This window comes from Pyrgilauda ruficollis, unplaced genomic scaffold (genome assembly GCF_017590135.1).
Source record: "Pyrgilauda ruficollis isolate IOZ18807 unplaced genomic scaffold, ASM1759013v1 scaffold149, whole genome shotgun sequence".
Classification (NCBI taxonomy): Eukaryota; Metazoa; Chordata; class Aves; order Passeriformes; family Passeridae; genus Pyrgilauda; species Pyrgilauda ruficollis.
Window position 1 is genome coordinate 323,091 of NW_024513543.1, and position 25,812 is coordinate 348,902.

At 54.9% G+C, this 25,812-nt stretch overlaps 2 protein-coding genes across 12 annotated transcripts in view; both read left to right on the plus strand.

Annotated features, from left to right (window-relative positions):
• The window catches only part of LOC121349953 (microtubule-actin cross-linking factor 1-like), a 131,865-nt gene that overhangs the window by 74,327 nt on the left and 31,726 nt on the right, over positions 1 to 25,812 (plus strand). For all 11 annotated transcript variants that reach the window (XM_041460832.1, XM_041460831.1, XM_041460833.1 and 8 more), the window contains 8 exons: positions 286 to 348; positions 1,069 to 1,310; positions 2,291 to 2,420; positions 3,198 to 3,397; positions 4,090 to 4,585; positions 5,155 to 6,626; positions 24,636 to 24,797; positions 24,925 to 25,095. In XM_041460832.1, coding sequence (XP_041316766.1) covers positions 286 to 348; positions 1,069 to 1,310; positions 2,291 to 2,420; positions 3,198 to 3,397; positions 4,090 to 4,585; positions 5,155 to 6,626; positions 24,636 to 24,797; positions 24,925 to 25,095 — 2,936 coding nt within the window. The remainder of the gene's footprint in view (positions 1 to 285; positions 349 to 1,068; positions 1,311 to 2,290; positions 2,421 to 3,197; positions 3,398 to 4,089; positions 4,586 to 5,154; positions 6,627 to 24,635; positions 24,798 to 24,924; positions 25,096 to 25,812) is intronic.
• On the plus strand, positions 17,802 to 21,928 carry KIAA0754 (KIAA0754 ortholog). Its single transcript, XM_041460838.1, has one exon. The coding sequence runs from the start codon at positions 18,693 to 18,695 to the stop codon at positions 21,864 to 21,866; it is 3,174 nt and encodes a 1,057-aa protein (XP_041316772.1). The 5' UTR covers positions 17,802 to 18,692; the 3' UTR covers positions 21,867 to 21,928.

A 25,812-nucleotide genomic window follows, 5' to 3' on the forward strand; every position in this document is an offset into this window, starting at 1 on the left:
CACATTATCCCTGCTCTCTGGGTGATGTTGGGATGCTGGGAGAGCTTCCCAGCTCCAGAAGCTTCAGAAAAGCAGGAACATCTCCAGGAAAGTGAGGGGAGCAGGAGGAGGAGGGATAAAGGGACTCCAAACCAAATGAATGCCCAGTGCTGGGCAGGTGGGGAGGCACCACGTCGGTGCTTGGTGGTCCCTGTCATGCAGCAGCCATTCATCACTCGCTGTCTGCATCCCTGAAAAGACTGCCTTGTCCCTCTTGTCCCTCTTGTCCCTGTCCCCTCTGCCCAGGTGCCACTCTGCCCACTCCAGGAGGCTCGGGAGGCAGCGTGAACGGATACCACACCTGCAAAGGTGAGCTCGCTGTCAGCACCACTGAGCCATGCCCCTGGCCCTTTTTCATCCAGGCATTTCCATTCCCTGGGAATACAAACCTCGGTGTGACACTGCCAGCATCCCAGCAGAAGGGAAATGAGCTTGGCAGTGGGTTGGGAATTCTCAGCTGCTGCCATGGAGGGTGGAGGTCGGGCTGAAGGACGGAGAGGGGAGCCCTGGGGAGTGACAGCACCCTGACACCTCGTCAGGTGGTGTTAGGAGCTGATAAATGGGAGATCATTTTAAGGCCTGCAATTAAATTTATTGGTTCTGTGGGATTATAACAGCATCCAACCCTCCAGTTTGAAGAGCAATTTTAATTACTGCCCGTTATCTACTGTTAGTTCGCCGGTTCAACGAGATAATAGGTGCATAAAAATGGCTTCATGTCTTGGTGCCAAATAATTTAACCTTGTATTAGCAGTGGCTTTATGAAAAGGGGGCTCAGTTTGCATCAAGCTCACCAACAGAGAGCTTTGTTTGTAAACTGTCAAAGGGCATAGGGGGGACAAGTGGAAAATCCCCCGTGGCAGGAGAGGTGAGGATGATGCGACATCGCCCCGCAGGCGGGCAGACAGAGCGTGGCCTTGCTCCTCATCTCAGCTCTCTGTGCCTGCCTGGGGCTGGGTTAGAACCTGATGGTGTGAGGTGGAGGACGGGGGGCAGTGGTGCTGACCCCGGGCTGGTTTTTGGCCGCAGATCTGACGGAGATCCAGTGCGACGTGTCGGACGTGAGCCGGCGGTACCAGGCGCTGGGTGCAGCGCTGCAGGAGCGCCTGCAGCAGCTCTCAGCCATGCTGGACAGGATGCAGGAGGTGCAGGAGGAGGCCAGCTCCATGCTCAAGTGGCTGGAGTCCAAGGAAAGGGTGCTGTCCGAGCTGGATGCCTCCTCCTCGCCCACCAAGACGGAGACGATGAGAGCCCAGGCTGAGCACAACAAGGTGACTGCTCTTCCCGACTTTTTGGGATCATGGGATCACAAAATGGCCCTTAAAGATCATCCCGTTCCACCCCTCTGCTGGGCATCTCCCAAAGGATCCCAGAGATGGGCTTTGTTGCACAGAATTAGCCCCAAGGGTTTGCCCTGAGTTAAAGAAGGGCATTCCCAGACACAGTCTCAAGCTGCACCAAATATAGGTTGGATATTAGGAAAAAGTTTTTTACAGAAATGATGATGCCCACCAAGACGGAGACGATGAGAGCCCAGGCTGAGCACAACAAGGTGACTGCTCTTCCCGACTTTTTGGGATCATGGGATCACAAAATGGCCCTTAAAGATCATCCCGTTCCACCCCTCTGCTGGGCATCTCCCAAAGGATCCCAGAGATGGGCTTTGTTGCACAGAATTAGCCCCAAGGGTTTGCCCTGAGTTAAAGAAGGGCATTCCCAGACACAGTCTCAAGCTGCACCAAATATAGGTTGGATATTAGGAAAAAGTTTTTTACAGAAATCATGATTAAAGTTCTGGAATGGCTGCCCAGGGAGGTGGTGGAGTCACCATCCCTGGATGTGTTTAAAAACAGACTGGATGTGGCACTTGGTGCCATGGTTTAGTTGAGGTGTTAGGGCTGGGTTGGACTTGATGATCTTGAAGATCTTTTCCAACCTGGTGATTCTGTGAATTCTGTGAATTCCAGGCAGACTCACGGAGCAGCAGCCCAAAGTTCACCTTTGCTTTTAGACCTGTTGATGTCAGGCTGAGGGAAAAAGAGATAATTTGGAGCCCTTGCTGCTGAGTCACTCCAGCTTCTCCTGGAAAGCAATTCCCAGCCTTTCCCTGCCCTTGTGGCCACATTAGCTCACAATAGTGCTAAAAAAATTGATTTATCCAAAGAACAGAAATTATCCAGCTCCAGCTTTTCTCCCTACTCATTGATTTTTCTGCCCTGTATCTGAGGAAGTTCAAATCATTCTTTTCCAGGCATTTCTGGCTGAATTGGAACAGAATTCTGGGAAGATCCAGAAGGTAAAGGAAGCACTTTCTGGCTTGCTGGAGAAATATCCAGATTCCCCAGAAGCAGCGAACTGGAAGAAGATGCAGGAAGACCTGAGTAAGTGCCTGAAGCATTAATGAGGCCTCTGTCTCCAAACATCATGTTAGACGTGGCTCAGGAGTGAGGGGCGATCCCAAAGTCACGCTAGAGCAGAGTCACTTCTAATTAAAATTCAGTAAATAGCAAACCTATCTCCGAGCTGTCTGCTGTGGAAGGTGTTCCTGAGATGAGCACTGTCGTGATTAATGAAATCTCTGTGATGGATGTGGATTTTAAAGGATTGCCTCCTTAAATTGCTTCTTAAAAAAAAAAAGGGCGGGGGGGAGGGGAAATATGTTAGCAGCACAGGTTGATTGTTTTGATTAAAAGCTTCACTGCTTGATATAAAATTCTAGTCATTAGTGAGGCTACCCTAGGTAATTAAGTGTTGACTAAACAAGGCTGTGTGTTCAAAAAGAAGCCCAGAGATTCCCTCCTTTGAAGCAGCAGGAATGTGTTGACTCCATCCAGGAGATCTGAGTGTGCTGTGTGAGGACAGGCACTCTTGAGAGTATCCTCATTTATCAGGCCAGGGATGTGAGATGGCTCACCCAAGGTCATGGCAGCAGTGAGTAGGGCACAGAAATCCTGCTTTCAGGGTTTTCTCCTCAGAGCTTCCAGACCAGATTTGGGTAATGGCTTCTTAGCTGGAGAGTGGACAGAGCCACGCTGGTTTTATTGGAAACCAGAGATTTCCCATTGGGAAAATTACAAGGAGGGGAAAACAACCTTGGTGATGGTGGGGTGGGCTGGCCAGGAGCTTGAGCACGGCCAACAGAGGTGGTGGTGCTTCAGACTGCAGGTGGGAGAGGGCCAGCCAGGCCACGGCCGCGCGGCAGCAGAAGCTGGAGGAGTCGGCCACCCAGCTGGCCACGTTCCAGGCCACCGAGGCCCAGCTGAGGCCCTGGCTGATGGAGAAGGAGCTGATGATGAGCGTGCTGGGCCCCCTGTCCATCGACCCCAACATGCTGAACGCTCAGAAGCAGCAGGTGCAGGTGAGAGGGGTTTTTGGTGCCTTTGTGGTGGGCGCGGGATGGAGGAGAGCGTCTGGCCCAGGAGGGAGGTGGGAGGTTGGGCTTGTCTGGTGAGCACTCTGACCTGCTGTGAGTGTTCAGAGACCTCGTGGCTCCTCTTCCAAGTCCTCCAAACCCCGCTGAGCCCAAACCACTGTGAGTAACTTGAAAAGGGTGCAGTGCTGAGCTCCCTCCCCGCGCTGGATTGACTCAGCAGTGAATCACTTGGCCCCTCTTGGAGAGTGGAATTGCTTTAAACAAGGCCTGTGCTGATGCTCTGCAGGACTTGCTAATGCTGCCCCTCTGCCTGCCAGCCTGGCCCTTCCATTCCTCCTGCTTCCAAATCCTAACATGGCTGTAACCAGCCACATCATGCAGCAAAAAAACCCCAGTGGAGATAATTAGATTTTCATCTCATCTAAGTGGTTTGTGCTACATTATAAGACAAATAAGAGAGAGAGCAAAGTCCTGGAGTCGCAGACCCCTCCCAGCTTTTTAACTCCCAAGGTCACAGTAAATCCTGGGCTACCCAGCCCAACTGCTGTCCCACCCCAGGGCCTGTTCCTGCTGATTCCATGGGCTGGATAAAGCCCCTGGAGGTCTGGTTTGTTTTGACTGTGTGTACTCGGAGCTGTCAGTTTTATGCAAACACTTTTATGTTATTTCTGTTCCAGTTTATGCTGAAGGAATTCGAAGCTCGCCGACAGCAGCACGAGCAGCTCAACCAGGCAGCTCAGAGCATCCTGACTGGCCCTGGAGATGTTTCCCCATCCACCAGCCAGGTGCAGGAGGAGCTCCAAGGGGTCAACCAGAAATGGTCCGAGCTCACCGAGCGCCTCAACTCCCGCTCCAGCCAGATTGACCAAGCCATAGTAAAGAGCACCCAGTACCAGGAGCTTCTCCAGGGCCTCTCGGAGAAGGTGAAGGCTGTTGGGCAGCGCCTGAGCAGCCAGTCTGCCATCAGCACCCAGCCTGATGCTGTCAAACAGCAGCTGGAGGAGACCAGCGAGATCCGCTCGGACCTGGAGCAGCTGGAGGAGGAGATCTCAGAGGCTCAGACCCTCTGTGATGACCTCTCCATCCTGATTGGGGAGCAGTACCTCAAAGATGAGTTGAGGAAACGTCTGGAGACGGTGGCACTTCCCCTCAAAGGCCTGGAAGATCTGGCAGGTGAGATAGAGGAGGAGTTGCTTGAGGTGGTAGGATGTCAAGCTGCACCCTTGCTCTTTGCCAAAGGGCTCTCCCACCACTGGGTTTATGAAAATAATAGGAGAAGCACCATTTATCACTTTTTAGGGTTCTTCTTGGGTGTTTTATGGTGGCACCAAGCATGGGAGAGTTCCAACTCCAGAAATACCTGAGCATGGAGAGGGAGCAGAGGTGTTTAGCCCTGCTGATGTGACTCTTCACCAAATAGGATGGCACATGCTTGGAAAAAAAACCAGGTTCCTAAATTCAGATTGGGGATGAAGAAACCCCAGTGGCCACCCTCTGATCCTGGTTTCTCAGAGTCTACATTTAGAGGCTGGTCAGGAGAGCTGAGACTTCTGCATTACCTCTGCCTCTTACTACTTAAGAAATTTATGAATCAGTTAGGAAAAAAAGGCTGGTGATGCAATGGAAAGCTCTTTCCTGTTAATCAAAACACAGTTGGTGCATCTGAGATGATTTTAAATAATTGCACTTCGCTTATTTGATTTGAGTTTAATTGTCGCCTTCTAATCTCATTGCCGTTCCAGCCGACCGGATGAACCGGCTGCAGACTGCGCTCGCGAGCTCCCAGCAGTTCCAGCACATGTTTGATGAACTCAGGACCTGGCTGGATGACAAAAGGTGCCAGCAAGCCCAGAGCCAACCCATCTCTGCTAAGCTGGAGAGGCTGCAGAGCCAAATCCAGGAGCAAGAAGAGTTCCAGAAGAGCCTCAACCAACACAGCGGCTCCTATGAGATGATTGTGGCCGAGGGAGAATCTTTGCTGCTTTCAGTCCAGCCTGGGGAGGAGAAGACCACTCTGCAGAACCAGCTGGTGAGCCTGAAAACACACTGGGAGGAGCTCAGCAAGCAGGCTGCTGACAGGCACTCCAAGCTCAGGGACTGCTTGCAGAAAGCTCAGAAGTACCAGCGGCACGCGGACGACCTCCTGCCCTGGGTGGAGGACTGCAAGGCGAGGATGGCAGAGCTGGAGGTAACCCTGGATCCAGTGCAGCTGGAGGCCACTCTTCTGAGGTCCAAGGCCATGCTGAGTGACGTGGAGAAGCGCCGGTCCCTGCTGGAGATGCTCAACAGTGCTGCTGACATCCTGACTGACGCTTCCCAGACGGACGAGGATGACATCCGGGATGAGAAGGCCAGCATCAACCAGAAGATGGATGCCATCACAGAAGAGCTGCAAACCAAGACTGGCTCCATTGAAGAAATGTCCCAGAGGCTCAAGGAGTTCCAGGAGAGCTTCAAGACCATCGAGAAGAAGCTGGAAGGAGCGAAGCACCAGCTGGAGATCTACGATGCCCTGGGGCCACAAGCCTGCAGCAACAAGAATTTGGAGAAGCTCAGGGCACAGCAGGAGGTGCTGCAGGCCCTGGAGCCACAAGTGGATTATCTGAAAAACCTCACTCAAGGTCTGGTAGAAGATGCTCCAGATGGATCTGACTGCTCCCAGCTCCTCAGCCAAGCTGAGGTGGCTCAGCAGGACTTCAAGGCCGTGAAGCAGAAAGTCAGCGACTGCTGCGCTCTCATGGAGAACAAGCTGGAAGGGATCGGCCAGTTCAACAGCAGGGTCAGGGAGATGTTCTCCCAGCTGGCAGACCTGGATGATGAGCTGGACAGCATGGGCCCCATCGGGAGAGACTCTGACAGCCTGCAGTCCCAGGCTGAGGACGTCCGCGCCTTCCTGGGCAAGCTGCACCGGCTGAAATGCGACATCGAATCCTCCGAGAGCGAGTGCAAGAAAATGCTGGAGGACGAGGGCAGCCCCGACCTGCTGGGGCTGAAGAGGGAGCTGGAGACACTGAGCAAGCAGTGCAGCAAGCTGACAGAGAGGGGCAGGAACCGGCAGGAGCAGGTGGAGACCACGCTGTCCCGCGTCGAGGACTTCTACAGCCGCCTGAAGGAGCTGAGCCACATGACCACGGCGGCCGAGGAGAACGAAGCCTTGCAGTGGGTGGTGGGGACAGAGGTGGAAACCATCAACCAGCAGCTGGCAGACTTCAAGGTCAGTTTGATTCCATGATTTTTTTATTTTTTTTTAAGTGGTTTTTGGCGTTGCGGAAGGCGTTTTGTTTTTTGTTTTTTTTTTTTTTGGTGGGCTTCGAGCCGTGGTGTCTCTTGTGGTTTTTGTTGCTGTGGTTGTGAGTGGGTTTGCACTGAAATGTCCTTGCTCTGGAGGAATGTGAAATCCTGCTGGTGGACTTGATAGTCTGTGGTGAAAAGGTGTGGAAAGGTTCTGGGATTGGCAGGAAAATCCCTGTTCTGCTGGTGATGTGTGATGTTGGCATGCCAGCAGCTCGTGGGCTGGTAGAGGTGGGTAGTGTTTAGATTTTGGGGGAGGGAGGGGTTTGAGTCCACCTGAGCTGTGAATTTGCACTATTTGGGAGTCTAGTCCACATCAGATCATCTTGTAGGTCTGGCTCTGCCTGGCCCACTGTTCCTGTTTGTTGTTCACTCCATCTGGGTCACACATTACATCCATTTTGGGATCCTTGGGTACAAAAAGAGCCACAGATAAACTGAGACAAGGAGTGCACGCAGGAAATAAAACCAAGGTGAAGTTTTATGTGGCTGTTCACATTTCCAGCGAGGAGCTGATGGAGACCATCAAGACTTGCATGAAGCACTGAGAGAGGGAAGAGCTGGAGTGTGTTTGATATATTTCTATACAGTATTATGATGTTGGGTCATACTGTTACACTACATTAATTATATTAACACGGCTTAGGAATTCTCTTGCTGTGAAACTTCTATTCCTGATGTGCTCAGGAGTTGATGATTGGGCTGATTTACATCTGGCTGCTCGTTTCCTGGTGTTAATGGGGGGGTGGGAGGGAGAGGCAGTTTTACAGCCATTTACTTTTCATCTCATGGCTAATTGATCCCGTTCCACCACTTGAGCAGCTCTGTCAAACCTTCACCAGGACAAGGTGTTTCTGGTTTGGGGTTTGCCTGTGCAAGAAAAAAAGAGCTGAAGTGTATTTATGGGTGTGTTTATGGGACAAATTCAACCTCACCTGATGGTGTTGCTTGTGTTGGGCAGCTTGCTTTGAGCTGATGTCCACGGGAAGGATTTAAATTCACCATTAAACACCACAGAGTCACTTGGAGCAAATATACCCAAAAAGGAGATTTTAGTCCTTAAAATCGGGATTATTCCTGGCTGAGCAGCTCTCATTAGGAACGATGACAAAACCCAGGCTGGGCAGGAGCAGCTTAACCCACCGTGGGGTTTGCACGTGGTCCTCAGCTCAGTGACCTTGAGGATGACCCTTTAAGGCATGGGTGACCTGAGCCGAGGGGGTTTGAGGCTCTCAGGTGTCCTTACCAAGAGTCATTCCCTGGCCATCGAGGCCACGTGGAGCAGCTGGGGCCTTTGTGGGTGGGAAAGTGCAAGTGGCAGCAGTGCTGGGAAGGTTTTGCTGTGTAATGGCTGGGAATGAAATGGGGGAGAAGCAGGAGTGGAGGATGGAGCAGTGGTGGTTACAGCAGCATTCCTTCATTGCTCCTTTCCTGCACGGCCCATCCCCGGGGATTTCTGCACAAATCCTAAAGGCTGCAGAGCTGATCTTGGCAAAGCTTCCCCTTCTGCTCCTACCTAAGGGGAATACAATCCCAGATCCTGATCTGCACGTGGAAGAGCATCAGCAGGGACTGGAGGGAGAGCCGTGGCAAAGCCTGGCTCGTGCTCTGTGGGGAGCTCAGGGGGCTGCTCTTGCTTCTATTTCCCAACAAATTCCCTCTCTAAGACAATATCACAACTCTTGCCCTCCTTGGATTGCAAACCAGGGGCGTGCCTGGAGTGTCCTGGTGGAGCAGAGGAGCTGCTCATGCTGGCAGTGCTCTGGGGTGAGGGATGGGGTGACAGGGGCTCTCCGGGAGCTCTGTCTGTCCAGCAGGCTCAAATGCAGGCAGATATTATGTCTTAAGGCATTAATTTTAATGAACATCTGTGTGAATGAGATGCAAATCAGGCATGGCCCCGGGGCTCCAGGCAAGTTGCCAATAGAGCCCTGACAAAGGTGGGCACTTCTGGTCTCATTGTGTCCAGATTTTAATAAAGAAGATACATTGAAGGCTCTGGTGGAGGCTGGGAACGGATGACTTTGGAAGCAGCTCACATTTGAACCCTCCCATGTTATTTTTCTTTTCCCTTTTCTTCCCCCAAAAGGCCACAACCTCCTTAACTTTTGGAAAACTGCCATTTGTGCATTTCCTCTCTATCCCCCCAGCCCCTTTCCCAGGTCACAGAGGGACTAATCCTGGCTTTGGGATGGATGAGCCCTCTCCTGCTGTAAGTTTTCCTCCTGGCTGAGTTCCTCCGAGGCAGGAGGCTGGGAAGCAGCTGTCAGATCATGCTCAGGGGGACGCTTTGTTTGCAGGAGGGTTTTTTTTTTGCTTCAGCAAGCGGATGCAATTTTGGGGACAGGTCCTCACCAGCTCCCACAGCCATCAGGACAACGATCCAGAGTGGAGCTGGAGTTCTGGGAGTGTGGGAAAACCAGGCAGGCAGTGGTTGGTTGCAGCAGGATTGTCAGAAAGCCTATCTGGAGGAGACTTTAAGGGGTCATCAGATTCAGCCCTGAGTTTTCTGGTGAGATCAAGTGCAGCTGAAAGGCATTTCTGTGGTTTGGAGCCTGTGCTTATATGGACATCCCGATGGATCGCTTCGGATCCAGCTGTGCCACAGAAGAAATAACATGGCTTTAGCTCATGTTAAGCTGTCAGAGCAAAGGAACCTCATCTTTAACTCCTGATCTCCAGCAGGAGTTTAACCCAAGTGGCTCTGGCTCCATTGCTGCCTCTCTGAGCAGCTTCTTTTTGTGTAAAAAGGTGCTGAAAGTCAGGAGAGCCTTTGTGCTGGGCTTCACACAGCCAAGCTGGGCTCTTCAGCACGAGGGACAAGTGCCAGGCATCAGCAAGAGCTGCTCCTAGGAGTTTCCAGGCTGGGGCACTTCTTCCCCCTCCACTGTCTCTGCTGTCAGCTCAGGTTTCTCAAAGCTCACGCTAATATTAAATTTTAATGACTGGAATCAAATGAGCTACAGTTGAGATGTTTCTAAACATAACAGCTCTGTGGATTCAGTTTGGCAAACAGCAGAATTCCCCAGGGAAATGATTCCCCCAGGTACAGATGAGACAGGGGGGTCACTCACATGAAGGCATAGGGGGTTTCTGCATTGCTTTGTCTCCATCATCAGCAGCTCCTGATCAGCTGGGAGACCCTGAGAACCCAAAAATGGTGAAACTAATGGGATGAAGCTTGTGCTGCTCAGTGCAGGTGGCTCATCCTCCTTTACACGCTGAAGAAGCAGGGCTGAGGTTTGCTGGCTGGGAGCAGAGGTGCCAGAAAGCCCCAGGCATGGGCTTGTCCTGTCTGGCCAAGGAGAACCCATCAGCCTGGGCCGTGGAATCAAATTCTTGGGTGTTTTGGGGGAGACATCTACAAGCTGGAGTAGCTTGGCCTCCTGGCTAAGCAAGCTTAAGCCTGGCTTTTGTTTATCTTTTACACAGTGGATTTTGAACTTGGGTTTCAAAGCGTGGCTTGTGCTTGGAGCTGGCAGTTCTGAGCTGGGACCCTCTTTGATTCACGGCGTTGTTTTTGGACAAACTCTTAACGCTGTCACATTTCACCTACGGAATTCACAGCATTAGCACTCAGCCCTGGGACACCTGGCAGGGATTTTTGGGCTCTCTGCTTTACAGGAATGAAGGATTCTGGTGCCTCCCCAGTCATGGAATCGTGGAATGGTTTGGGTGAGAAGGGGCAGGGACACCTTCCACTCTCTCAGGCTGCTCCAAGCCCTGTCCAACCTGTCCTTGAACTCCTCCAGGGATGAGGCAGCCAAAGCTTCTGTGGGCATTTCCTCCAGGAAGAATCTCAGCTCTATCATGCCAGGGGACACTTTGTCCCCGTGAGGAAGACGAGAGCAGGATCAACCCTGCATTCCTTCCGAGCTGTGCAGAGAAGGGATTCCTGCAAGAATCTGGAGCGCTTCCCCCAAAATGAAACCCGAGGGAAAAAAGAAAAAAACATCAAAAAATCACCAATTGACAGAACCAAAGGTCGCTGTCACTTTGGGGTGGCTCAGGTGCAGTTGGCTGAGGGGGGGACACCTGGTGAGGTGTTTGAGCTTGGCTGGCCACCGTGGGCTGGTGGCTCCTGCTGTCACCACAGCTGAGCTCGGTGGCGCTGGGGCAGGGCACAGGAATGTGGCGAGCCAGGACCTGCTGCAGCTGGCACAGCCGGGCTGTTTATCCCGGATCTCGCCTCCCAGAGTTAATTAAACCCCACCCCAGAGAGCAGGGAGGAGCAGGAGGGGGTCTCCCACATCCAGCCTTCGGTGGGTGATGGCTTAGCCAAGGCAGCGGAGGGAAGAGATGGGATTTTGGGATCCTGCCTCTCCTCCTGGCGCTTTTGGGGAAGGTTTTTGGAAACTGGGGTTGCTCAGTGTGGTGATGTGTCACACCAATAAAGGTTTAATGCTGGGTGATGAAGAGGGGGAGGGAGAATCCCTAGACAGCAGTGACTGAAGGCTCACTGCTTTATTTCAGAGTAGGTCAGGTCAGCCAGGGCCCACACAGCCGTTGTGCCTCCAGCACCCTCTTTGTCTGCTTCAGTAAAAAAAAAAATAATAATCAGGAAAAAAATCCCAGGATGGTGATGCACTGAGTGGGGCCCAAACCAGAATTACTCATCTGGCCGTTCCAGTGGTGCTGTCTGACCCTGCTCCAGGTCCTCCCTGGGAGAAGGCAGCAGTGAGCCAGGGCTGGGGAGCCCACCCCCCGTGCCCTCCTCCTGCCCCCCTTCCTGCCTGGGGGGTGTCAGCTTCTCTCAGCACCTCATTTGTGACTCGTAATTCCCCCAACCTTTCCAGCAGGGAGCTGACTCAGTGGTGCTGTCAGAAGTGTCCCTGGGTTTCTCCCTGGTGTCACTGCCTGCGGGTGATGGTTTTGGAGAGGGGGCTGCCACTGATGTCACCTCACAAGCCATTGATGTCAGAGGCAGAGAGGGATGGGGGCTGCCCAGCATCCTGCAGTGTTTGACCAAAGATATTTTGCAGGAGGATCAGAGTTTGGGTTTCTCCCCAGATGTTTTAGCCCATTTTAGGTTTGGTGCTTGTGGTCCCTCAGTGGCATTTTGTGACCTTCCTTTGTAGGGTGATCTTGAGGCTCTTTTCCATCCTCAATGATTTTGTGGTTCTCCCTGGGACTCTTAGCTCTGCTCCTGCCACTGCAGGAGATCAGAGAATGGTTTGGGTTGGAAGGGACCTTAAAGATCACCTCATTCCAGCCCTCCTAAGGAGAGCAGAGGAAAAGCAGCATCCCATTTTGGGATTGCAGGGCTGGACTGGAGGGCAGGACTGACTCCATGTGCTGATGGCACGAGGCATTGACCCTCAAAGCCTTAATTTTTGGAGGCAGCAGGACAAGAGTGGTCCTCAACCAGGACAAGAGTGTTCCTTAGCCAGGACAAATGGTCACACAGGCGATGCCCCAGCACCCAGCCCACGCCTCTGGGGTGGATTTTTTGGGCACCCCACACCCCATCAAACAGCCAAGCCCCCAGCAGGTGGGCGAGGGGAGGTGGGTTTCTGTGGGTTTCTCAGAATGGGATGTGGCAGGGAAGGGACACTCTGCCACTTGCTGTGCCCCGGGGTATTTTTAACCCTTCTGTGCCCCCAGAGGAATGCATGTGGCTCCCGACAGTCGTGGGGCTGGGAGCAGCTGGGTGGGACTGGGCTGGGAGTGGGGACAGGCTGCGTGACGGTGTCTTCTCGTTGAACGCTTTCCAGACCTACTTAAAGTATCTCTGGCTTGTATTTTCAGCATCAGCAGCACACGCAGAAATGCCTCCTCTCTGACAGCTGTTAAGCTGCCTTAAAGGCACCATCTCCCCTCGTTGAGGAAGGGGATGATAAATGGGGGTGATAAACACGGGCTGTGCTGGGTGACAGGGCTGTCACCGAGCTTGGCCAAGGAGAGTGGCCCAAGCTGCAGAGCCCTGGTGGGGCTGGGTGCATTTTTAACCTGGCCACCTTGAGCTTGCCCAGAGCTTGCCCAGGAGCACCAGTGGCCCTGGCAGCCTCCTCGCTCCTTGGGAGGAAATTTGAGCAGTGAGGGAAGAGCAAAGGTACCCCTGGAGCTCGTCCTTCCTGGAGGGAATGCTGCTGGTGTGCTGGTTCATCAGCAAACCACGGGTGGGCTTTGACCTTGACGTGTCAGCAGAGGCTTCCCTGATCCTGAGAACAAGAGTGAATTAAGCCAAGAGTTGCTGAGTTCGACCAAATCGTAGCTTTTTTTTTTTTTTCCTTTCCCTCCTCCTTTCCTTTTCTTTTCTTGACCGTGAAACAATCACAGCTGTGATCAAATGGTGCCTTTCAGGAGCTGCCTTGGGTCAGTGCTCCAAAAGCCACCCACTTGCAGATGCTTTGGTGACCCTGCCAGGTCTGAGCAGAGGGACATGGCTGGAGGAATGTCCTCTCCCCGGAGCACTCGTTAGCTGGTGGTGATGACACTTCGCAGTGTTTCCAGGAGATACTAAAAATACCAGCTTTGCATAAGACCAGGAGAGCTGAGGATCCGAGGGAGGAGGAGATGGGAAGGTTTTTGTCTGCAAGGGCTGAGCAGGGGAGGGAGAGGAGCCTGGTCCTGGCAGGATGCAACCCTGGAGGGGGGATCCATGGGGACATTGCCATCACCCACAGCATCCAAGCCAGGCTTGGGAAGGCAGGGACTGTGCCCACAGGGTCTGGAGCCAGCAGGGAAGGACTCAGGCTTGGATTAGTCACTGCAGCCTTTCAAGAAACAACTGCCAGCTCTCCTGCTGAAGGAGTGGTTTAGATGTCTCCCATCCAGAGGGTTCTCGGGATGATAGCACACTTACCTCACTTCCTAAAGAGCCTCAGAACAGTTCCTTACTCACCCATCCCTCTTGTCCCCCTTTGCTCTGGGGAGCAGCTTCTGCATTTTGTGGGCTCTGGGGTGGGAGTGGGATGCCCAGAAAGCCCAGGGTGCTTCAGTTTGCAGGGAAATGCAGCAGCTGAGGACAAAAATGGGCATTTCAGCATCTTTCACCTCCTGGCCACGAGGTCCCTGCCTGTACCCTTGTCTCACAGTCCATCTCAGGGAGTTTTGGGGGGCTCTGGGGGCTCCATGGGAACGCTGAGTGCCGTGGGGCTGTGCCTGAGCTCTGCTGTAACACGTGGGCTCCAGGCTTCGTTCTGGAGAATTATTTATACCAACATCTATATTAGCTGCCTTGCAGGGAAAGCGCTGCAGCGCAGCTCCTGCACTCTTGGAAAAGCAAAATTAATTTAATTTTTTGGGGGTTTTTTTGGGTTTTTTTTGCATTGCACTCACTGCAGCTGTGCATCCAAAGTGCAGGGGGTTTCTCTGGGAGTTTGGATTTTAACCTCTTGCTAAAACTTTCCCTGTGGAGGTGCAGACCCCCACAGAGCCTGCCGAGGTTTCCTCCCACAGCCCTGTGGAGGAGAGTCCTGAATGAACAGGTTCCAAATGGCTGATTTAAAGATGTGCTGGCTCCCTGCATCCCCAGCAGCTGTAGCCTTTGAAGAGGGATTGAGTGGTGGCAGAGCCCTGATGTGAGGCTGGTTTGAAGTCAGCTGTGAGCCAAAGGGATCGGGGAGCACCCAGAGCAGCACAGCGGGCTGGGAATAGCCCCAGTGCTCCTGCCTGGATCAGGAGCTGGAATGGCAATCACAAAGGTTTGGGAAAAGGAATGAATTAGGAGGAGAGCGGGAGGGAAAGAAAGAAGTCCCTCTGACCTTCTGACGAACGCAGCAAAGGCTTTAAAAAACATGAATCCTCTGCTAAAAAATCGCGGCGCAACCTAAAGCGCCGTTTCTAAGGGAGATTTTGTGTGCGCTTGATTTGGCTTTGTGCTTTTATTGCAGTGTCTGAGGGAGGGTGGAATGCGCCCTCGGTCCTTCTGTTGGGCTGGAGGCACTTGGGGTTATCCACCCTGCCTTGCTTGGACGTGGCACAGTGTCCCAGCCCAGGGGTGGCACTCGTGGAGTCACATCTGGGGGACACAGTGACAGACACAGGGAACAGATTCCCAGAGAAGCTGTGGCTATCCCATCCCTCAAGGCCAGGCTGGAGCAGCTTGGTCTAGTGGAAAGTGTCCCTGCCCAGAGCAGGGAGTGGGACAAGATGAGTTTTCCTGTGCTTCCAACACAAACTATTCATTTTATGACATGATCAGCAAGACCTACAGGGACAAAGCTCAGAGTGCCAAGCTAGGAACTCTCCTCCATCCAGCCTGTACTCCCAGGGCAGAAGGGCACCAAGGTGAACTTTAAAGAAGCTTTGAGGGTGAAGAAGACGCTTGGTTTCACCCTGATCTCATAAATGACCCGTCCATCAGAGATCTTGAGCTGCCTCTGATCTCTCTTGCTTGTCACAGGTCCCTCGCTTCCAGCTGCTGAGATGCATTAAAAAAAAAAAAATAAAAATACATTGGTTTCCAAAGAGTGCTGTGCCATGTAAACAGTGGTGGCAGAGGTGGCACAGCCATAAACAGGGTGACATCAGCCTGTGACAGGGACAGTGTGTGTCCCCACGTGCTGGGGCCGGTGGCCGTATGGGGAAAGCTTGAAACCTGCAGGTTCAGGAGACAAATGGGGATGTTCCTGCTTGGAGAAGGTCTTGGAAAGCCTCTGGGTGGGTTTTAGCTGAGGGTGTTTTGTCTGCAGGACGTGGCCTGGGGTGGGTCCAGGTCTGGGTTGGGTGACAGGAGCGGTTTGGGGACTGAGCAAAAGCCAAATCAGGGGTCTGGGTGAAGAAACTTGGAAACACCAGAAAGGACAAAAATCAGGCAGGACCTTCGTGTCCTTCCACATCCATCCCTTGCACCGACACAAAGCTCAAGCAAAGCCCTGACCTTGCAATTCCCAGCACTGTTTGGCTCCTGTCCCCATCGCTGGGGTGGCACTTGGAGGCTTAAAGCAGTGATTCGAGGAACCTGCAGGAGCTGTGGCTGGGATCTTTGGGCCGGGAACAGCAACTTTCCAAGCGGCTTCCATCCCTGCCCAATATTCCCCTAATGGTTTTAGAAATTGTCGGTGTGGGGAGGGGGAATGTGTCTGAGGAAGACTCGGCTCGCTCCTGGCACGTGATCCGGTGAGGAAATGGGAAAAGAATTTCTGGCTGTGAAACGGGGCAGCTAAGCGTCGAGAGAGAGAGAGAGAGAGAGAGATCGTTCCTTCTTCGCAGTGGAACAAAAAAGCCTCCTCGCCCCAGCCCGGATGCCTGGGATTCCTGGCGGAGGGGCCCCGGAGCGGTAACGGTGCAGCCCCAGCTCCCGGCCAAGGTGGCAGCGGAGGAGCCGGGGCTGGCACGGCACCGATGTCCTCTTGTTGTTTCAGCTGCTCCGGATTTAATACCAGGCACCAGGAGCAGCGGTGTCCCCCCGCCAAGGGGAAAAATCCAGGCGTTGGGACGCTCTGGAAGTGTTGGCAGCTGGGGCTGGAGGAGGCTGGAGGGGTGAATGTCTGGTTGTCTGTCCAGGAGGGCTCCGGGGGATGTGGAGGGGACATGTCCTGGATGGGCAAAGGGGCTCCCTGGGGGATGTTTGGAATCCCCTCCCAGATCCCCACTCCCTCCCTGTCTCCCGCTCTTTTCCTTGGTTATATTTGATGGTGGAAAACGGGGGTTCCAAAGGTTTCCCACTGTGCAGAAATCTCCATCTGAGGAGCACTTCGGGCCATTTAATGGGTAATTTCCCCCCCCGAACCCTCCCCTTCCACAAACTATCCGTTCCCATCTCTCCAAAGCAAAACAAAGCTTTGGGAATGCCGTGCTGGAGCTGCTGCATGTGCAGTTGGTGTCGGGACATGGGGATGCAGGGGCTGAGAGCTTGAGGCTCCCACCACACCACACCACGACTTTGGCAAAGTCTCAGTGTTTTCAGGATGGCAGTGCACCAAAAAATATTCGGGATTTCATCTTCCTTGGCTCTGGCTCACCATGGCTAGATGGGAAGGCTTTTGGTGAAGCTGTGGCACAGACCAAGATCCGATTCTCCGAGTTTAGGTGCTTTTTGGAGTGCAATGCTGCACGTTTTTCTGTATTAAACACCTTGTATTTTTATCCCGATGCCATAATTCATCCCAAAGTAGCAGGCCGGGTGGCTGGTGGGGCGGGTTGTTGCCTGGAGATGCGTGGAGGCTGTTCCCAACCCTCCTGTTTTCTCTCCCAAGTCTGTGACTTCCCTCAGCATCACTTCGCAGCGGTGATTCACGCGCCCGGGCTGCCTCCCTCCCTACTTCCAATGCTCCCCATCTCTTAAACCCAAGGGGGTTTGGGGGAGGAAAAGAGGGTGACAGGACTCAGGATGGGAGGAGCAGGATGCTACCCAAGAGCTGGGGCTATAAAAATCATGATTTTTAGGAAAAGAGCCTGCAGTGCTCGAGGGGAACGGTGGCAAGTTGCGGGTGGCTTTTTGGCAGAGCGATGGGGGAAGGCAAAATTGGTACTTTGGGGGTGTTTCGGGCGGGTTTCTCCGGCGAATTCCAAACTCGGTTCTTTGTGCGAGGGCGGGTGTGAGGAGCAGGGACACCCGACGTGCGGGGAGGTGTCACCATCTCCCTGCCAGCTCCGGCTCGGGGAACAGCGGACAAAGGGCCGGGCGAGCGGGGCCGGTGGCGGTGGGAGCCTCCGCCGGAGCCTCCGCCGAGCCAGGGCGTTGCTGCTCTTTGTCGGGGGCTGCCGCCTCCCCCCGGAGGAGGAGCCGTCCCCGGCGGGGCGGGCGGGCGCCACCCCCGCGCTGCCGCCGAGCATCCCCCCCGTTCCCCAGCCGGGTCGCGCTCCGGTCCCCCCTTCCCGGGGCCGGTGTNCCCCGCATCGCCGCCGGTACCGGCCCCGCGCCCGCCCCGCCGCCCCCCGCCCCGCCATGGCCGGGCCGCCCGGTGGCGCGGAGCCGCCGCAGCCCGACACCGGCCGCCGGGAAAGTTAGTGCGAGCGGGGCCGGCAGCAGCAGCAGGAGGAGGAGGAGGAAGGCAGCGGCCATGCATCCCGCCGCGCCGGCCGGGGGCTGCCCGCGGGGGCGGCGCGGAGCCCCCCGCCCCCGGCCCGGCCGCTGAGCCGCGCACAAAAGGGGCCAGAGCGGCGGGGAAGGGGAACGGGAGGGCGGCCCCGGGGTGTGTGTGTGGGAAGAAGAAGAAGCAGCAGCAGCAGCAGCGGCAACAGCCGCCTCCAGCCGCGGCTGCTCCCCGTCCCCCCCGTCGGCTCCCGGAGGCAACTCAGGGGATTCCATCCCGCTCCGTCCCTTTGCCATTTTTGGATGCGTTTTATAGCCAATTTTTTTTTTTTTTTTCCTGGGGAGAAAGCGAAAAAAAAAAATAATAAAGCGAAGACCCAGCAGCCTTCCTCCACCTCCGGACTCCGCGGCCGTGCCGCCACCGCCACGCACCCACCGGCTGGATTTTGGGGGTTCCGCCACTGCCGGTGGCACCGGGCGAGGTGACGGCAGCGACAATGCCATCATGTTTTTGAGACAGGAAACCTCCGAGTTTGCCCTGAATGAAGAACTTCCTGTGTTTAAAGTTGTACGAATATCCGCTGACAAGCTCGGTTCAAATGAAAACACGAGAGTCGGGCGGAGAGGCTAATTCGGACCAGCTGGACTTCCACGGCGCTCGGAGCTGGGCAGAAAACGCGCGGAGCCGCTCGCCCCTGCCAGCCGGGAGCGGCCGGGACAAGCAGTGCCTTTGTTAGTAAAGAAGAACGGACGGGATAATTTAAGAGCTTCAAACTCTTCCGCCGTTTCTGTCGCGAACCGCTTGGAATATTTTACCGGAGCTGTTGGATTTTGGATGATCCGCTGATGGATGGGGTTTTTTAGGGCGGCCGGGGGGATGAGATGGGTTGTTTCACTGCTCGGGACTGCCGGTCGGGCTGCTGAGCTGGCGCGGTGCTGCCGATCCCCCTTCCCATCCCCGTAGTGTCACTTTGGGATTAGAGGCTGCCCCGGCGGCGGGTTTGGGACCTGCTGGCCCTGTGATGCTTCCTGCCGTGGCGGGCGAAAGGTTGCCATAAGGACGAGAGTATGGGCAAACCACTGAGCCGGCCAGACTGTTTACGGCAGAACCGCACTTGCCTGGGGAAGGGCGAGGATGAGGATGGTTATATAGAGGATTGCTACGTGCCCCAGAGATCGATATACGACACCATGAGAATTAACGAGCAGATCGATCAGGGATCGAAGCTCAACCAGCTCTCCAAGAGCACCCTGGGCAAGGGGGATGGCAGCACCATCTCCAGCAACGGGACTCTGGGAGCTGCCAACGTCTTCGAGTCCAGGCCACCAGAGCCCAAGAAGCTGGATGAGCGAGTCATCTTCGACCAGCTGAAGCTCAGCAGCGACGTCTCCAAGCCGGCGCCGGCTCCGCCAAAGAGGCGACCGAACCCCGAGAAGAAGGAGAACGTCAACCGGCGCTCGTGGAAGTCCTTCATGCCGCCCAACTTCACCGAATTTGCCGAAAGGATGGGGGCTTCGCTCAGCGAGGTGTCGGAGGCGGGCGCTTCCAACCCTTCCCTGCGGGATAAGCGGGATTCCAGTGCCATGCTGGCCGAGCAGCCGGGCCAGCCCGACCACGGTGAGCCCATGTCGGAGTCTCTCACCTTGGAGCACGTCTCCAAGTCATCTGGCACGGCAGAGGCTCTGGTGGCCAAGCAGTTCAGCGTGGATGGCTATGGAGGTCCCCGGGATGAGCGCCAGGCCCTGCTGAATGCCGGTGACAGCCGTGGCAGGGACCTGGCTAGGGCCTGCCGGCTCCCCAGTGCCACCTGGCCACGAGCCAGGAAGAATTTCATCAGGGGGAACTTCAACGATGGGCACCAGGAGACCCTGGAGGCCTCAGAGTCGGACTCTACAGTGGAGAACGTCAACCTCTCTCCGTGCCTTAGTGAAGAGCTGCTGGATACGGGACTGGATATTCTCATCACCTCCAATCTCAGGGAGAAAACGGAGTCTGAGCTGAGATTTGAGGAGGACGAGCGCTGGGTGATGATGGAGGAGTGGGAGGAGGCGACGCTGTCAGAGAGAGGAAAGGCTGTTCTGGTGGCAGAGGAGAAGAGGAGCTGTTGCTTGGCAGATATTTCTGAAGAAAGGGAACAATCCACTGCTCCAGAGGATGGCTCTGCCCCCAGCCCGGGGACCTCCCGGTCCTGCACGTCCCCTGGGGGTGGTGGCAGTGCTTGTTGCACGGAGGACGTGGCGGTGCAATGTGGGGTTGAGGACTTTGCTCCAGTTTTGGAGCGCTCAACCAGCCCCACGGGCCCTGAGCTGTCTGACACGGACTCGGTGCAGATGTTCCTGGAGCTGGAAGAGCAGTGCCTGAATGAGGACGGGGGTGATGGAGCTGTCCCCAGCTGCCTGGAGATTCAGATGTCCCCAATGGACTCAGAGGGGCTGGACCCAGATTCAGCCAAACTGGCTGGGTTGGTGGTTGAAGGGGGTCAGCACAGGGCCCCCTTGGATATCAGCGCCTCGGACTCTGCCGTGGTGTCAGATCTGGAGGACTTTGATGTCACCTGCAGCTCACAGGTGCTGAGCACTCTGGAGCCCTTGACAGAGCCCTTCTCAGAAAGGGACACCTTGGCTGTCACCCCGACGGACTCGGACGGAGGGGCCTCCCCCAGCCCCGTGGCCATGGCAGGGCTGGGGTCCCTCCTGGAGTGCTCCCCAGCGCTGCTGGGCGAGGTTGACCCTGACCCACTCGTGGACCCCGAGTTTGTGGCTGGTGGGGTGCCATGTCCTGGCACAGGGGCACATCCAGCTGCTGGACTGGGGGGAGAGGGGTACCCCAGTGCTCCGGTGGGGTGGGGTGAAGATAACCAAGACTTGCTTCCCCAGGAGACCTGTCCTGGCCGAGTGTCCCCCTGCCAGCCCCCAGCCCCAGACACAGCGATGGAGGAGCTGGGGTCCCCTCCACGGCACAGCCAGGCTGGCACTGAGGGCATGGATCCGTTCAGGACCCATCACCTTCTGCCTGGAAGGACTGAGGTCGCCGACTGGGATGTCCCAGAACTGGTTTCTGAGGATGAAGCCACAGATTTGGGATCAGGGAGTGGAGCTGAGGGCTGGACTCATCCAGCAGGGAGTGGGGATGTTTGCTGTGGTTCTCTGCTGCCTTTCCACGCTGGCTCTGCATCAGAGCCAGGCTCCAAGGCTCCAACAACATTCCCAGTGCCTGCTGAGGACCTCCCATGGGAAATGGTTTCCCTTGGCCGTGCCCTGTCGCTGGAAGGGGCTGCCCACACAGAGGGGTGCCCAGTGGAGGTGGCTGTCACACATGGGGGGACACCAGCAGCCGTCCTGCAGCCAGGAGATGTGGACTTATTTATTGCCCCCAGCTGGGAGGTCCCATGTCCCACCAGCCCAGCCGCCCCTGAGGAGCTTCCTGGCACATTGTCCATTGCAGGGCCTGCCATCCCATGGGATTTTGGGGAGCTTTCTGCTCCAACCCACCCACTTTCAGCAGGAGATGTGGCTGTCCTGGAGCCCCAGGCTCAGGGGATGCCACCAGCCACTGGGGATCCTACCATGGATGCTGAGGAACCTCCAGGAGCCACCACCACTGCCATGCCCTTGATGGTGGAGGAGCTTCTGGAAGCCCCACCACCCTTTGCTGACGTGCCTGTTGCCACTGTGCCACCACCAGCGGCCGAGCCACTCGCCTCGGCTGCCAGGGACCTCAGTGGTGACCCCGTGCCATTGGTGGTGTCCTTGGGGGACACAGATGACTTTGCCATCATGGTTGTGCCACCCGTCCTGGAGCACCTGCCCGCTGAAGTGGTGGCTTTGGAGGATGACCCTGTTTCGAGCTTACCTGCAGCAGGGGTGGCAGCATGGGAGGGTCCCCCTGGTGCCTTCTCACCCCTCCCAGAAGGTCCCACCACCCCAGAGCTGCTGGGGACACCTTTTGCCACAGCAGCCAGGGCACAAACCCTCCCCAGGGCTGCGTTGAGGGGCCCCCTCCGTCCCCGCAGTTGTGGGGGTGCCCTTTCCCTCTGTCCCAGCGAGGGACAGGGGACATCGGGCACGGAGGGACCCCTCGGCGCCGCTGCCATGGCAGAAGGGCCCCCTGCTCTCCCAGATGGATTCGTTCCAGATAACGAGGTATTTGTTGCTCAGGCTCCCGCAGCCGGGGCTTCAGGCGCAGAAATCGCTTTATTTTGCACTCCAGGGATGGGTGGGAGGTGGGAGCCCGCTCAGTAACGCACGATCTGGGCTTCCAAACAGCCTTCTCCCTCCTGAGATCGGCTTGAATTTGGCAGGCAAAAAAGTTTTTTGGGGGTGGGGGGGGGGGGAATTGTGTGATTGTGTAAGTAAGGGAGGCAAAAGATTCTCGCTGCTCGATGACCTGAAATGTTGACTTGCACTTTTTTGGCTTATTAAAGTACATTATGGTCACTCAGATGGAAATCACGGACTTTAGAAAAACCTTCTCTCTGGCTCCTGGCAGGGAGTTCCCATCTTTGAAGCAGAAAATATATCAGGAAAGAGAAACCTGTAAAACGAATTAAGTGCAAGCAATTCCTGCCCCATGCAGTCATCGCTGTCTGTAGTTTTTTCTGTGAGCATTGAGGTGCTGAGGCTCAGAAGGTGCTCGGGAAGGGGCTCAGATTCTCTCTGGTGTTTGGGGATTTGTGTTGCTCGTGGCTCTTGCCTGGAGAGACCTCGGTGCTGGAGTTCCCACAGCCGAGCGCTGATTTCCTGCCATCTGGATTAGGAGAAATATCACTAAGGAGACATCAGAAGTTAGTCAGCACCAAAAATCCCGATTTGGTGGCAATTACTCATCCTTTGGGCTGTACCACCCCTTTGAGATACGCGCGTGGAGGGGCTTGGAGAGGTGGTTTCACATGGGGGTCCACGTGAGCACGGGCTGGGACACCCAGAGGGGGACCTGGGTGAGGGAAAAACCATTGGGTTCTTGCCATAGTTGTTTCTGTTGCTTGAAATTCATTGGTGGGGGGGATCCTTATTTTAGGTTCAGCACCTCTGATTGTTAACCCCACAAACCTTCCCCTTGCTCCAAGCGTTGCTGGAGATGCTTGCTGGAATTCCACATCCAGCAGCAGAGGGGTTAAGGGAGATGAGGGAAGCAGAAAGCAAGGGGATTCTTTGGGAAGCCTTTCTGGGAGTGAGGAGGAGGTGTGGTGGAGCAGGTGTCCTTCTGCTCTCCCAAAATGTCTGTCCAGCTCTTTCCCAGGGCAGGACACCTTGCTCCACGGCAAAGGGGAGTCGTTAAATATTTGTTTCCAAGCTGAGTCACAGTGAGGTTAATGAGCTAAATCACTGGAATCTTTTATGAGCAAAGGAAAACAAGTGTGTTGGACACGCTCACCCTCGGGCTGTTGCTGGGATTATTTTTGTCAGGCTCCTCAGGGAACTCTGGGCTCTCAGGCTGGCTGATACCTGTGTTGCAGGTACCCCTGGTTGGATCATCCAGGCTTTTCCACAGGGCTCCTTCCCTGCCTGGCTCCTTTGGAGTTTGTTTTGCAGTACATGGAGAGCTCGGACCAGCCTGGCATGCCAGGCTTATCAGCCTGATCCTTTTGTGGGTTTGGCTCTTGTACCCAGCAGCTCCATATATAAACAGTAACAGGAGAACAGCCCAGGAATTGGTGATTCCAAGTCCCCATTTATTTCTTATAACCGTGGCAGAATTCTCCATGAGCAAACAGCTCTGGACAGTGTCTGCCAGCTCACCCTTCGCTCATGTCCTGGAGGGACCTCCCTGCCCTCCAGTTGCTGAGCTCTGCTGGGAAAAAGTAGCTTTTTTTTCCTTTGGAAATGAGGCAGGGACAGTCAAAGCAGTGCCTCTTGCTCAGGCTGGGAGCCGTGCCTGTGTGTTTTGAGGGATTTTGGTGTTTTTAGGGGGTTTTGCTTCGTGCTCCTCCGGAGCCAAGCGGTTGCCGGGCGCAGCGAGCCGTGTCCTCCACGAGCTGCTGCTCTGCTGGGGGAGATCTTGCATCCAAGTGGGAATTTTTCAGTGCAGGCAGTGCCCGTGCATTCTTGGGCACAGGGAGCAGGTGGCTGGTTGCCATCCCCTCTGCTTCCCAACGGGAAAACGTCGTGACAGGGCCAAGGGCTGTGCTGCTGCCCAGCGCCGGCTGCGGGGTGACCCGTGCTCTGCATGAGCTCCTGGGCCAGGGGAGCAGAGTGAGCCAGGAATCTGCTCCCTATTTTTGGGGTGTTTGCTGTGGGGAACAGGGCAGGCTTGTCCCTTGGGACTGGTGGGGAAGGACTGCAGAGGGACGGGCGCGTGGTTCCAGCAGATCCCCAGCTCTGATAAAGAGCATTTATCTCCTCCGGAGAAACAGGATTCTCCCTGCTGCCTCTCCTGACAATGGGGAGCTTCATTCGCTCTCCTCCCCCTTCCCTATCAAATCTTTTTTGGTTTAGAAAGCTTTTCCCCACAGGATTCCCAGGCAGGACCGTGCCAAATCCGTGGTAAACGACTCGCACATTAATTGCCTATTGCCTTTGTCTTTCGAAATACAGCGAGCTCCTCGCTGCCTGTAATTTCGTGGTTAACAAAACTCATATGATGTCAGGTCTCTGTTCTCAATAGCTTCACTGTGAGAATTGCTTGGGGTTTTTCCCCAGGAGCATTATTTCCCAATCTGATGGCGAGTCGGAGCCGATGCTCTCATTTCTTCCTCAGTTTTCTCTTTTTTTACCTCACTCCAGTGGTTTTCCCAGGAAAAATGGGATTTACCCATTTAAAACCAGAGGTGGGTGTGGATAGACCCTGAGTTGTGCTCCAAACCAGCAGATTCCTGTGACATCTGTGTCACTAGGTCAAGGCAAGGGAGGAGTTTAGACAAACTTGCACAATTCCAATAAAATCAGTGCAAGTGGCTACTGCATCTTCCCTAGAGAGGAAAGCCTGTTGTATCCATGGAAAGACTGAGCAGCTGGAAGAGCAGCTCACAGCTTATAAATCACCTTTTCTCTCCCACCTTTTCCACCCCACAGCAATTCCAGAAGGAGCAAGTGGATCCCCTCCAGCTGAAGCTGCAGCAAGTCAATGGAGTTGGTCAGGGACTCATCCAAAGCGCCGGGAAAAACTGTGATGTCCAAGGGCTGGAGCATGACATGGAAGAAATCAACACCCGCTGGAACACCCTCAACAAGAAGGTGGGAGCATGGGGAGGGGCTGTCCCTGTTTTTTTTGGGGTCTGGGAGAAGGAGGGGATCACGGGCAGGGAGCTGAGGCTCCGGTGCCAGTGCCTGACACTGCAGTGGGGTTGTTTTTGGGGTGCAGGTGGCCCAGCGAGTGGCCCAGCTGCAGGAGGCCCTGTTGCACTGCGGGAAGTTCCAGGATGCCCTGGAGCCACTGCTGAGCTGGCTGGCAGACACTGAGGAGCTCATCTCCAACCAGAAACCTCCCTCTGCTGAGTACAAGGTGGTGAAAGCCCAGATCCAAGAGCAGAAGGTGAGTGAGCACTGGGTGGTTCTATGGGAGGGGAGCTCAGGACGGCCAGACAATATTTTGGGGGTCCAGCTGGGATGTCCATGCTTCTCTCCTGGTGGATCTCAATTCCTCACATCCCAATGTAGTGAACAGTTTGCCCACACTCAACGATCTCCTAAATCACTGCGTCCCTTCGTTCTCCCCCTGCCTCTTGAAGTTGGTTTTGCTGGTTGGCCGTGTTTTTCCAGCCCTGAGTTTTGCTTTGTGCTGATAATTCTGCTGTGTCAGGAGCGAGCTGGTGGTGGTGCAGGGCCTGGTTTGGGTGTTTGGACAAAGGGAACGTTACAAAGTGTGAGAGCAGGCCCAAGGTGTGCCGGTGTTTGCTGAGATAACAGCCCGGGGTCGGCGCCTGCCCTTGGAGTGGGAGGAGGGGAGGTCAAGTGTGGTCATGGGGAAATATTTTAGAAATGAATTCTTACCCAGGCTTGGTCTGACGTGTGGAGGTTGGAAGAGGAAATGTGCTTCAAGTGGAAGTTAAAAACTTGATAAGTTGGAGGGGGTTGGTGGGAAAGACTCGGAAAACTCTTCTGGCACAGAAGTGGTTTGGATCTTGAGTAGTGTAAGAGAGGGAAGGGGAAAGAAAAGGGGAAAGTGAAAAGGTAAAGGAAAATGGAATGGAATGGAATGGAATAGAATAGAATAGAATAGAATAGAATAGAATAGAATAGATGAAATGAA

Bases quoted from the DNA above. Each gene is read 5' to 3' on its own strand.
- KIAA0754 (XM_041460838.1), top strand. From the start codon at position 18,693: ATGGGCAAACCACTGAGCCGGCCAGACTGTTTACGGCAGAACCGCACT.